Raw genomic sequence first — 14,622 nt, forward strand, 5'->3', positions numbered from 1 at the left:
AACTTGTAAGGGCTTGTCAATGTTTTTCTCTCATCAATTTATTCTTTGTAAACTGACAGCAAAGAACATGTATTAATCTTATGATCAGTAGAAGAAATTCATTTCAAATACATAAAAACAAAAGAAAAATATCAAGGATATAAATGTCTATAATGAACCTAATATTTTAAGAGCACTCAAATTCACAGGAGTTAATTTTCACTTAAAAATCAAATTAACACTGCCAATGTACCATTCTATCATTTTTGAGACAGAGGGCCTATATCCTCTCCTTTATAGAATAGCTACATTGATGTAGTGAAAACAGACCAGAAGTGTAAAAGTTCACTCTATCTATTATATACACAGAATGGTAAAACCCTAGTTAGTTATTTAATAAAAACTTTTAAATGAATGACAGATAAGAAAATTATGTTTTCAAACATTCAAGAAAAGACCAAACACTGTCTCAAAGCCACAAAGAAAAAAATTACTTCCATTACTCACCATCACCTCCATATTCTTATGAGGTTCCACAAATCCATTAACAGTTAACTTACGCAGCACTGGAAAATAAAGGTAAACTTTACTTGGATCTCATTTCTTCACATTAAAATCATAATGATAATGTTAAGCTAAAATCACAATTATAATAACAACTGAATCATAAAACCTAATCAAGCTTGAAGGTTAATCTACCTTTACTCTCTCATTTAATAGAAGAGAAGTAACACCGGGTTGTTTGGTTAGGTAGTGAAAGCCTAGTAGTTCTGAACCACAAAAGTAGTGTTGTTGTCACTAATCATAACTATAATGCAAAATTTAGTTTAATTTATATAATTATTAGTATTCTTACTTGAAATTGAGGCTATCTCTATAAATTTTAACATAGACTAAAAAACTTCAGTATTAGGCTACATTATACTAATTTCAAATCTGAAATAGAATTTAGTGCTCAAACGTGAGCACTCTTATGAGTAACTCTGATAAACTAGTGTACATTGAGAGACAAGTAGGATAACAGAATTCCAGGCAACACTAGATTTAAATCCTTGGTCCACTGCCTACCTGCTATATTATTTTGAGAAATCTTTCTTCTAGATCTAATTTTCCTCATTTGTAAAATGTGGTTAATATATCCTACTTGTAGGGTTAAGTGTCCTGGGTTGAATCCCTGGTACCAAAAAAAAAAAAAAAAAGGAATGATGACAACATCATCTCAGTTCACTTCCATTAACAGATTTTTGTCAACAATCCCTTAAAATCACTTACACATTTGTTCACAGGATGCCAAAACATGCTGACAATTTGGGATTTGTTTCATTAATACAAGTGATGCATTAGGGGAGTGCCAAGAATGTGTGGTGGGATTCAAAGGTACGAGAGTGAGTATGATAGAACAGCTTGTAAGTAAAACTGGGAAGAATGTAAATGAATTGTAGCAAGAAAGAAACACAGTTTACATGAGATAAAAACAACAAAAGTCTTAGTAACCAGAATAGGAGAGGGGCTGGAAGAGAAAGAATATGAAACAAATGTGTATGTTTTAGAAAAAGAATCTTGGAATATATTCATCAAGATATATAACTAAGGCAAGATGAAATAGAAATTTATGTTAAGGGAATGCAGATAAGCAAAGTTTAAGAAAGCACAGGTTGATGAGTCCTCAAGCACTTCTAAAAACCTAAGTGAGACTGAGGCATAACCATCCTTTGGGAAAGGATGGCTATAAGATTAAGCTCAACCAAGCTTCTAAGACTTCAGAAAAAAGTTAGCAAGACAATGAGAAGTATAGGGGCCAAGAATGAGAAAAGTAAAGTAGAAACAAAAAGTGGAGGTCCATGAAAGGAATACATTCAGGGGCATAAGGCCATAGTAATATGAATTTTAAAAAGGTAGAGGAGAAGTTTTTCTCCGCCCTCCTCCCCCCAAAAAAAACTCACAAATGACCAATAAGCCCTTGTCTCTCAGGAAGAAATTAAAATATTTCTACCAGTGCAATCTGGAACAACAACAACAACAAAAAAAACTATATGGTGACTGTCCTGACGTATACTACTTAAAAAAAAAAAAAATATCAAGATTAACAGTACCTTTTAATGATAGTAGAGTTCGTTCAAGTGAACTTAGAATTGCAGCTTCACTGCCAGAAGAAATCTGCTGCAGGAATGTATCTGTATGATGATTCCACAGAGAGCAGGCAAAATTATAAATTCCAGAAGCTAACTACAAAGAAATAGCAACAAAATAGTTCATGACATATTATAAACTTAGAACAATAATAAATTAGAACTGCAAAGTAATACATTTTGTTTTACCATAAAACATTTTAAATAAGATTTAAAATAGGGTATTTCTAGTAATGTTTCAAATATGTTTTAGTCCCAATGCAGATAAGAAAGCATAAATATACTGGCTATTGCTCTAAATACAAACACACACACACACACACCCTGAAACTATTAGTTTCTTGAAACAATACTTAACTAATGTCCGCATTGCAGTCTGATATTTTTTACCTTTACCACCTCTGCTCCTCTAATCATGAGTTTGCAACCTGAGTTTAAAAAACCGACTGTGTTTTTTTAGTAGACTGTTCACTAATTATATCAGATAAATGAATACACTATATCATACAAAAAGTAATCAAACTTTTTCTTTCTTTTTTTTTGGGGGGGGGGGACGGGGGATTGAATTCATGGGCACTGAATACTGAGCCACATGCCCAACCCTATTTTGTATTTTATTTGGAGACAAGGTCTCACTGAGTTGCTTAGCACCTCACTTTTGCTGAGGCCGGCTCTGCACTCAGTATCCTTTTGCCTCAGCCTCCAGAGCCACAAAGTAGTCAAACTTTCTATGTTCCAGTTTTAGGCAAAGAACTCTGGGATATTTAAACCCAGGAACATACAAACCACATGGCTTCTCAAGGTGCATTCCTAATGTATACCACTATTTAAAAACCTTGACTTTCCCAATAATAATGTAGTAAGCTTCTGTCTCCCCATGTGAAGCAGAACCAGTATGGTATCTTCAGTTCTTTCCACAAGGTCTCAGAGCAATACAGCTAAATCTGGATAGACACTTAGCTAAAAATAATAGATAGATAGATAGATAGATAGATAGATAGATAGATAGATACGAGAGTACTGACTAGTGATCATTAATGTAATTTGAAATATTTTTCTTATTCAAGATTATCAAGTTGTATCATTTTGATTAACTTTGCCTTTACCTCAGCTACTCTGAGTCTTGGAACACATCATTTGATTCCCTAGAACACAAAGGATATAGGGCTTTCAAAAACATTGGCAAAAACAGTTTGATCCCTAAACTCTGTTAGGCTGTTTTGGGATAGCTTCTCATCAATTCTTGGGTTCTAAAGAAGTACAAAGGTCTCTGTCCCATTTCCCTTGAAAAAGAGCTGTAGAATATAAAACTGCCTCTCAGTAATGGGGTATCCCACAACTTGCACTAGAGTCATACATACCCAATTGTTGCAGTGTCATTTTTTCTAGCATGTGAAGCAAAGCTGGTACCTTCAGCTAACTTCCTTTTTATGTCAAATTAAGTAATAAACTATCTGAATATAAAAGTGGCCCTCTGACCCTGTACCTACTAGAGGAAAAGATAGGCCCAAATCTCCATCTAATACAGCTTAGGAACTGTATTCCTCAACAAGACCCCTACAGTGTAAGAAATAAAAATCCAGAATCAATAAATGGTACAGTATAAAACTAAAAAGCTTCTTCACTGCAAAGGAAAACAATCAAGAACATGAAGGGGGAGTGGACAGAATGGGAGAAAATCTTTGCCACTTGCACCTCAGATAAATCATTAATCTTCAGGATATATAAAGAACTCAAAAAATTTAACCCCCCCCCCCCAAAAAAAAGAAAGAAAAAAAAACCCACACAAATAACAAATGACTCAATAAATGGGCAAAGGAACTCAACAGATGAAATACAATCAATCAGTCAACAAATATAAAAAAAAATGTTCAGCATCTCTAGCAATTAGAGAAATGCAAATTAAAACTACACTGAGATTTCATCTCAATCCAGTCAGAATGGCAATTATCAAGAATTCAAGTAGTAATGAATATTGGTGAGGATGTGGGGAAAAGGTTCACTCATACATTGCTATTTGCACTGGAAATTGGTGAACCCCTCTGGAAAGCAGTATGGAGATTCCCCAGAAAACTTGGAATGGAGCCACCATTTGACCCAGTTATCTCACTCTTTGGTATATACCCAAAGGACTTAAAAATAGCATGCTATACTGATACAGCCACATCAATGTTCATAGTAGCTCAATTCACAAATAGAGTCATCTGATCCTTGACAATGGTGCCAAAAACATACTGGAGAAAAGACAGCCTTTTGGACAATTATATATCCATATGTAGATGAATAAAACTAGCTCACTCTACATCAATTCCAACCTAAGGACCCCTCAACAGATGAACTGATAAAGAAAATATGGTACCTGTACACAATGGAATATTACTTTGTCATAAAAAATGAAATTATGGCATTTGCTGATAAATGGATAGAAACAGAAACTATCATGCTAAGTGAAATAAGCCAATCCCAAAAAACCAAAGGCTGAATGGTCTCTGCTATGCAGACTGCTGGTTCACTGGATTAGACAAGAGGGAATGAGGGGATGGAAGGGAGATAGGAATGGGACAGTAGAAATGAATCAGACATAACTTTCCTATGTTCATTTATAAACACATGACCAGTTTCATTCCACATAATGTACAACCATAAAAATGGGAAGTTATACTCCACATATGTATGATATCTACTGTCATGTATAATTAAAAAGAATAAGAAGTTTTTTATTTAAAGTGGCCCTCTAGACTACACACTAGAACATCACTTTGAGCAGTATGGGGATTCCTCAAAAAACTAAAAATGAAACCACAATATGACCCACTATTCTATTCTTTGGTACTTATTTGAAGAACTAAAATCAGCAAACAACAGCAATACAGCCACCTCAATGTTTATTGCAGCACAATTTACAACATTCAAATCATGGAGTCAACCCAGATGCTCATCAAGAGATGAATGGATTAAGAAACTGTGGTATGGGGCTGGGGTTGTGGCTCAGTGGTAGAGCCCTTGCCTGGCATGCACGAGGCACTGGGTTCAATCCTCAGCACCACATAAATGTAAAATAAAGATATTGTGTCCACCTAAAGCTAAAAAATAAACATTTTTTTTAAAAAAAGGAAAAAGAAACCGTGGTATATATACATAATGTACTTTTACTCAGTCATAAAGATTGAAATTATAGTATATGCTTTTAAATGGATGAAAATGGAGAACATCATGCTAAGTGAAGGGTCCAATGTTTCCGCTCATATGTGGAAGCTAGAGCAAAATAAGGAAAAGAATGAGGGGAGGATCAGATATCATAGAGACATAGGGAAGATCAGAGAAGATCAAGAGGAAAGGAAGAGGGATGGGGAAAGGAAGGAAATGCGCAAAATGAATTTTGAAAATTCATGCTATGTGCGTTATGTAAACATACCACAGGGAATTTCAATTTTATGCAAAAGTAGAAATGATCAAATAAATAGATAAATAGATAAATCAGTTAAAGGAAAAATCAGTAAAGAAGAGGAAAAAGAATGAGGGGAGAGAGGTGGAAAGGAAAGGAGGGAGGAATGTGAAGTGAAATAGAATTCCATGTATGTATCATTTTGTCAGGATGAACCTAACTGATATGTATAACTATAAGTCTCTAATAAAAAGCAAAAAATGCAAATGGCCCTCTGTATCTTTGCCAACTAAATCAGGGATAGGCCTTGGCCCTCTTTTCTGTGTGTACTTGATAACAGAGTCAATGACTATTTCTTTTTTTTTTTAATTTTTATTTATTTTTTTTAGTCATGACAGTAGAATGCATTTTGACATATAATACATACATGGAATGTACATACATCAATCAAATTGTCTATTCTATTCTGCTGCCCTTCCTATCCCCCCTACTCCTTCCCTCTTCTCCCATCCTTTCTCTCTATCCAATCTAATGTGACACACTTTTTTATTTTTCTCATTACAACATCATATATGTATTCTGTATAAAAATGAGGTTCTCCTTCCATCTTCTGTGTAACTCCCCTTCTCCCTCTTTTTCCCTCCCACCTCTCTTCCCTATTTAGTGGTAGTCTTCTTCTCATGCTCTTCCTCCCTATCCCATTTTGAGTCACCCCCCTTATATCAGAGAAGACATTCGGCATTTGTTTTTTAGGGATTGGCTAACTTCACTTAGCATAATCTGCTCTAATGCCATCCATTTGCCTGCAAATGCCATGATTTTATTATTTTTTAGTGCTGAGTAATATTCCATTGTGTATAAATGCCACATTTTTTAATCCATTCATCTATTGAAGGGCATCTAGGTTGGTTCCACATTCTAGCTATTGTGAATTGTGCTGCTATAAACATCGATGTGGCTGTGTCCCTGTAGTATGCTCTTCTTAGATCTTTTGAGTCCGAGAAGGGGAATAGCTGGGTCAAATGGTGCCCAGCTTTCCAAGGAATCTCCATACTGCTTTCCAAATTGGCTGTGCCAATTTGCAGTCCCACCAGCAATGTATGAGTGTACCTTTTTCCCCCGCATCCTCGCCAGCACTTATTGTTGATTGACTTCGTAATGGCTGCCAAGTCAATGACTATTTCTTAAGCCATTTTTGCATATTCTCATATTTCAGAGTAAGATCAAATTATTTAAATCCAAATGTTTCATTATAGCCCAAATATCATAGTTTTGTAGCATAAGCAGCAATATCATAAAAAGTTAATCTAAAGAAGGCACACAAACAAATACAGTCATCTGATCCTTGAGAATGGTGCCAAAAACATACTGGAGAAAAGACAGCCTTTTGGAAAATTATATATCCAGATGTAGATGAATAAAACTAGCTCACTCTACACAATTCAACTCAAAGTGGATCAAAGACCACAAATTTTGCAACTGTTCTAAGAAAACAGGGTCGACATTCCAACATAGAGGTGCAGGCAATGACTTTCTTCTAAGACTCCTGAAGCTCAGGAAATAAGAACAAGAATAAGTAAATAGTATGGTATCCAATTAAAAAGCTTCTATGTAATAAAAGAAACAAGAATGTGAAGATAAAGTTTACAGATGGGAGAAAATCTTTAAATGCTACTCTTTTGACACAGGGTTAATATTCAGAACACAGAAAGAACTCACAAAGCTCAACACTAAAAAAAGTAATAACAATCTAATCAATGAATGAGCAAATGAACTAAACAGGCATTTCTCAAAAGAAATACAGATGCCCAACATAAATGAAAAACATGATCAACATCTTCAGCAATCAGGAAAATGCAAATCAAAACTACACTGAGATTTCAACACAGAATGGTCATCATCAAGAGTACTAACACTAAAACTAACACTAATACCAATACTAACAAAAAATGCTGGCAAGGACGCAGGAGGAAAGGAACACTCAACATTGGAGAATTTTAAATTACTACAAACATTACAGAAATCAGTACAATCAAAAGACTAGGAATGAAACCACCATGTGACCCACCTATTCCACTCCTTGGTATTTATCTAAAGGAACTAAAATGAGCATATCACAGTGATACACGCATCTCCATATTTATAGCAGCACAATTCACAACAGTCAAGTTATGTAACCAGCCTAGGTATCTGTGATAAAGAAAATATGGTATACCTAACAAGAAAATTTTATCCAGCCTAAAAAAGAATGGAATTATATCATTTGCCAGTAAATGAATAGAACTAGAGAACATCATGCTAAGTGGACTCCAAAAGTCAACCATCATATGTTTTCCTCTCATGTATAGAAGGTAAAGGGGGTAAAGAGGATGGGAGAATATAAAGGGTTCTCATGAGTATAGAAGGGAGACCAGTAGGGCAGAAAAAGAAAAACAGACAGAGGGAGGAGGGAAGGCAAAGGAGAGATACTAGAGAATGAAATCAACCAAATTATGTAATGTACATGGATGAATCTATCACAATGAATCCCACTATTATGTATAAATATTGTACACCAATAAAAAAAAGTCAGAGTGACATCTTCTCTTGAAGTAATATTATAACAAGAAGCAAACATTCAATCTTATCAGAAAACAATCTAAAAAAGAAAAAAAAGCTTTATTTCATAAAATGTAAAACAATAATCTGAAGAAAAAAATGCTATACTCATAAAATGTAAACTTTTAACATTAGTAAACCATAAAATAAATTAATGTCTTTCATGGTAAGTAAAATCATTTCAGAGAATAAAAAGCTAAAGTAGATGTCCAGAAATTAGAAAATCCATCATTCTAATTTTTAATATGCATATATGTAAATACTGTATCCTATACTTTCCCAAAAACATAAATCATAAAAATATTTTGTCAGAAGAATGCAAAAGAAGTGAAACAGGAAGACTGAGATGCAGTTAAGGAGTAAGAATTTTATAAAAAGTAAATTTTAAACAAGTATATTTTATTGTGGCAAATATTACATCCAGAAGAATGAAATCAATAGCCTTGACTGTACCTTTTAGATCCATTTTGTACTTAGTCTTTTTTTAATATTTATTTTTTTAGTTGTAATTGGACACAATATACTTATTTTATTTTTTATGTGGTGCTAAGGATCGAACCCAGGGCCTCACATGTGCTAAGCGAGCACTCTACTGCTGAGCCACAATCCCAGCCCTGTACTTAAGTCTTTCAGGGGAAAGGAGAGGGGATTAAACCCAGGGGCACTGGGGATTAAACCCAGGGGCACTCTACCACTAAGCTACAGCCCATGCCCTTTTTATTTTTAAACAGGTTCTTGCTAAATTACTGAATCTGGCTTTGAACTTTAAAACCTCCTACTTCAGCCTTCTAAGTCACTGGAGAGGACATCTCTAACCCTAAAATAAAACTCAAAGGATGTCATATCCAAGTTTCAAGACCAAAAAAAACCATACTATGAACCAGTCTCTGGCTTACAGCAAAATGACAACCCGAGTTAATTATTTACGGCTCTTCTTTGCATCTTCTCCTTCAAACTACTGCTTAACCTAAACTTTGTACAACTTTGTGTGGCCCTGTTTCGGAAACATAAAAAGGACTGGGGATGTAGTAATGGTTAAGTGCCCCTGGGTTCAATCCCCAGTACCAAAAAAAAAAAATAATAATAATAATATTTTTTGTTTCATATTCCAGAAGCTGAGCATCTATTAACGCTCCAAGTTTTGTTGTTGTTGTTGTTGTTGGCTAACTACAAAGAACTTCTAAACAAATAGGAATGATTAGCACGAAGAAGAGCACTACCCTTGACCAAGAGCCTCTCCTTAAGCAAAATTTAGTCTACCTCTCCTAAATCCTCTTCTAAATAGGCTTGAAATTTTTAGACATCCCTGTTTTCCTAATATCCAATTTTCGCAAGAATCACTGAATTTGTATAGCCAAAATCCTCCCCTAGATATCTGATCCCTCCCAGAATCTAATCAGGTTTCACACATTCACAATTCTCTAGAGGATATCTGATCACCTGGCCTGCCTTCCAAGAGACTGGAAGACTGTTTGATTGGTTTAGCCAGTAACCTCCCTCACCTGAGATTTCTACTAACTCCTTCCACAATGGCACACCAGTGCTACTTGGCTAAGAATTCCGCCCCCCCCCCACTTTTTTTTTTGTATCTGGGATTGAACTCGGGAGCACTCAAGCACGGAGCCATATCCCCAGCCCTTTTTTGTATTTCATTTAGAGACAGGGTCTCACTGAGTGGCTTAATGCCTCACTTTTGCTGAGGCTGGCTTTGAACCAGCTTCCCAAGCCACTGGAATTACAGGCTGTGCCCAGCGAATTCCCATCTTTTTTTGTATTTAGAGTTGTGCCTAGCTAGGCATGGTGGTGCATACCTAGAATCCCAGCTACTTGGGAGACTGAGGCAGTAGGATCATGATGAATTAAAGTCCAGCCTGGGAAACAGAGCAAAACTCCATCTCAAAAACAAAACAAATAAAACTTAGAGTTGCACCCAATCTCTGTCTTTTCCTACTACAAAACCCCACTGATAATCCCCTCTAAAATAAAGTCTGCTTCAATAATTTTTTCTTTAACATCTTTCAACCAACTATATGAGACAAATAAAGAAACCACTGGTATAAAGAAGAAACCATAGCCAACTATCATATTATCTACAAGTTCTGCATAAACTTTTACCTGACCCAGATAATATCAACTTATATATATATGTATAAAAAGCTCAGATGAAAAAAGTAATAAAGAAAGCAAGTATGAAGAATAAAAATATTCTTTTTACATTTTCTTCTAAAAAATGTGGAGGAGGAAAGGAATATTCAGTGAAACAATATGCAAATAAGCTATTTAATAAAACACTTGAGGCACTGGTTCATGCAAAACTCAAATACTTGCACTTTCTATTTCTAAACAAGAACAAACAGTGCCACCCACTGACTATTTAGTGACTTTAACTGAGAAGCAGAGAGATGTTAAAAAAAAAAAACTACAGTTTTTATTTCTTTTAGCATTTCAAATATTCTTCACATTTTTAGCTTCAAGACCACTGTCCTCACAATTTCTCCTCAAGAAAAGTTAGCAAAAGATGTTCTAAATCAAAGCCACACAATTTATCATTAAGACTGACACAACAAATTGTCAAAACCTTGTTCTAGTCTGAACCTAATCAAAAAAACATAACCAACAAATGCCGAAGGTGGACACTACCAGACTGACTGTGTCTTTTTTAAACCATGAGAAGATGAAAAAGGAAATAAATATTATTCTAAATGAAAAGATTTTAAAAGACATAGCCAAATGTACTCTAACAACCTTATTCATTTTCCTGACAAGACACTTGTAAAAATGTTTTTAATAACCATGTAGAAAATTGGACAAAACAGCCAGGTGCAGTGGCACATGACTATATTCCCAGCAGCTCAGGAGGCTGAGATAGGAGGATCACAAGTTCAAAGCCAGCCTCAGCAACAGCCAGGTGCTAAGTAACTCAGTGAGTCCCTGTCTCTAAATAAAATACAAATAAGGGCTGGGGATGTGGCTCAGTGGTTGAGTGCCCCTGAGTTCAATCCCAGGTGCCCGTCCCCCACTCAAAAAAAGAAAATTGGGCAAAAGAATTAAATGTCATTAAGTCACTATTTTCACCCTTCCTCAGTGTGATAAAAGCAAAATGATTATTTTAACAAATGGTTTTTAAAAATTTTTTATTCGTACATTATAATTATATGTAGTAGTAGAATTCACTGTTAAACATTCATACATGCACACAATATAACAAATTTGGCCAATCTCATTCTCTAGCTCCTTTTCCACCACCCACCTCTCCCTGATTTCTTTACTCTACTGGTCTCCCTTTTATTTTAATTAGATTCACACACACACACACACACACACACACCCTAAAACAAACAAACAAAAACCTTCCTCCCCTTTTCTTCTTTAGCTTCCACATGACGGAAAACATATAACCTTTGACATTCTGAGTTTGGCTTACTTTGCTTAACAAAATGCTCTCAGTTCTACCCCTTTTCCTGCAAAGAAAATTTTTTTTCTCTATGGCTGAAAAAAATTACATTGTGTATATATGCCATATTTTCTTTACTTATTCATCTGTTACAGACACTTAGGCTAGTTCCATAATTTGGCCATGGTGAACTGGGCTGTTATATCCATGAGTATGCAAGTATCACTATAGTATGATGACTTTAATTCTTTAGAATAAATACTGGTGAGAAATATAGCTGGGTCATTCCTATCCTTTTGAGGAAATGTCATACTGATTTCAAAGTGGTTGTACTAATTTTACAATCCCAAGTGTTCATTTTCCCCAGCATCCTCTCCAGTATTTATTTGTGGTTTTGGTGGTTGCCATTCTGATTGGGTTGAGATGAAATCTCTGCATAGTTCTGACCTGCACTTTCCTAATTGCTGAAGATGTTGAATATTTTTTCATGTATTTGTAGGCCGTTTGCCTGTTTATAGATTGGGTTATTTGGTTTTTGGTGGTAAGTTTTCTGAGTTCTTTATATATTCAAGATATTAATCCTCGGTAAGAAGAGTAGCTAGCAAAACCTTTCTACCATTCTCTAAGTTTTCTTTTTACATTTGTTTCCTTTACTGTGCTGAAGTGTTTTATTCAATGCCATCCCATATATTAATTCTTGGCATTATTTTCTGAGCTTTAGGAGTCCTATTAAGAAAGTTGTTGCCTGTGCCTGTATGTTGAAGTACTGACCCTTCATTTTCTTCAAGGAGTTGCAAAGTTCTGGTCTGATACCTAGGTCTTTGACCCACTTTTGAGTTTACTTCTGTGCAAATGAGAGACAGGGACCTAGATTCGCTCTTTTACATAAAGACATCCAGTTTTCCCAGCACTATTTGTTAAAAGGCTATCTTTTCTCCAAAATATATTTTTAACACCTTCGTCAAAAATCACATGACTGTTTGGGATCGTTTTTGTGTATTCTATGCATTCCATTGGGCTATGTGTCTGGTTTTATGCCAATACTATGCCAGTTTTTGTTTTTATACCTCTGTAGTACAATGTGAAGTTGAATATTGTGATGCCTCCAGCATTCCTTTTTTTTTTTTTTTGCCTGGAACTATTTTGGCTATTCTGAGTCTTTAAAATTTTTCCAAATGAATTTTAGGACTGTTTTTTCTTGAAGTCTAACCTCTTACATTGCAAGCACAAATTTGGTATGAGTTTAGCTTTTCTGTATCACCTCCTAGTACTACTATCCTGTACAAAATCCTATTGACATTACACACCATACTCTTTATACTTTGAAGTACAAGAGATTCCTTTTGCCTGCAACTCTCTCTCACCTGTCTTCTTGGAGCACTACTAATTCATCAAGCCTCAGTTCTTCAATCAGTGTACCACTTTTAGAGTTAGGCTTTCCCACACCTTCACAGTGCTGTACAACTTACCACAGCATTCTATAGGTCTTAGCATCTGATTCTACAGCAGCCTGTTAACAACCTGAGTGAAAGGCTTTACTTTTTTTTTTTTTTTTTAATATTTCAAGCCCCAGATTCTAGGACATTGCCTGATAAGTAGTATATATTTAATGACCCAGTTTTATCACACAGTGTAAAGTGTAAAATAACCCAATAATAAATAATTTCCCATCTGGAGCCCAAGCAACTGACATAACAGGATGCTTAAATCGTACTGCAGGTGACCATAACTATCCCACACCTAATATTTACAGTCTTAATCAGCAGATAAAATAAGATCACTTATTGACTCACAATCAACTTGTAATTATTAGCTTTCCACTGTAAAATTTTAGCATTTGGTTGAAAAGGTTTAATGATCAGCTGCTTGTCTAATGAATAAAGAACGTTGCTTAAATCAAGGCCCTATTACTGAATACACTGGTGTTCTTTGCTGAGCTAAAGTTAATCTAAGCATCCCAGTCCTTGACCAAATTTTAATTTACTTAGCTTCTCCAATTGTAACTAATGCTGTTCCTTCATAATTCCATCTTCCTGAAAGCACTGCTCCACACTGAGCTTCTACACTTTTTTCAACTTAGTAACAAGTTCTACTTCACTATCCAGTAATCATCACTACATGAATACAGTTCTTCAGCAACAGTCCAGCCCACACTGCTTACTAATTCTTGCTGCTTTGGATCTTTTAAAAGAGGTATCTTCTGTCTAATATCTCCATTTCCAGCAAAATTTTAAATACCACTTGATTGTATACACTCAAGTTCCATGAAATCAGCAGTGACTGCTCTCCTTTATCACCCTAGTGACTTCTAAACTCTATGCTTTCTCCCTCTTCGACAACATGTATACTTAAAAGAGCAAAATAGTAATATGATTAAAATTTAGTTAATAAGTGCAAAGCAAAAAAAGTCTATCTCATCAAAGAGTAATACAGAAGAGTTAAGCAATATAATATCACAAAATGTTTTTAATTACTTTGAAACAGCTCAGAACAAGTGATAAAGTAAAAGTAGATTGTTGACAATTAAATCTAGGTGATAGTTATATGGCAGTTCCTCTTTTTCTTTACTTTTCTGTATAAATATTTCTAAAAATTTAAAAACACCAGCTTAATAATAGCCAAAAAGATAGAGTTATTTTAGTAATAATCAGTTTTTCTTTAATATAAGGCTTAAATATAAATTTGCCTCCACTTAATCCTGACAAACCTTTTGTATGTCAAATGACCACAAAGTGTCAAGCAGAAGCTTTGTTAGGTACAAAAAACATCTCAGAGGAACTTCTAGGCAAACTGCCAATGTTTCTCAGTTGATATTTACTTCCTGTTAATGAAAGACATTCCCAAAGACCCTAACTTCTATTACTGTTTTTCTTTTTTAAAAGTAAAGTGTACAGCTTAAGTTCAGGAGGGTCACTATAGACCCTCTTTCAGGTTCCTAAAATCCTATAGTCTTAGCAGTATCGCCAAGACTATCTCTGACCAACAACTGTTCTCAAGTACCCAAAAATATCAAACCCCCCTATCTTCCCCATTTAGAACCCTAACTTTGTTCATAGCTGTTATCTCAGGAATCCAATAAAGTGACTGGCACAGAGTAGAAATAAAAACGATGGATAAATGAAAGAATGAAGCATAAA

General features: G+C 35.0%; 1 protein-coding gene across 7 annotated transcripts in view; it reads right to left on the bottom strand.

Annotated features, from left to right (window-relative positions):
* Ipo11 (importin 11) overlaps nucleotides 1-14,622 on the bottom strand; it is a 199,948-nt gene that overhangs the window by 135,370 nt on the left and 49,956 nt on the right. For all 7 annotated transcript variants that reach the window (XR_007346325.1, XM_015497266.2, XM_048799989.1 and 4 more), the window contains exons 6-7: nucleotides 2,073-2,205; nucleotides 487-545 (exon numbers count right to left, since the gene is read on the bottom strand). Coding sequence is in view for 6 of the 7 variants with exons in the window: in XM_015497266.2 (XP_015352752.1) it covers nucleotides 487-545; nucleotides 2,073-2,205 (192 nt within the window). In the remaining variant the exon portion in view is untranslated. The remainder of the gene's footprint in view (nucleotides 1-486; nucleotides 546-2,072; nucleotides 2,206-14,622) is intronic.

Source organism: Marmota marmota, unplaced genomic scaffold (assembly GCF_001458135.2).
Source record: "Marmota marmota marmota unplaced genomic scaffold, marMar, whole genome shotgun sequence".
NCBI lineage: Eukaryota > Metazoa > Chordata > Mammalia > Rodentia > Sciuridae > Marmota > Marmota marmota.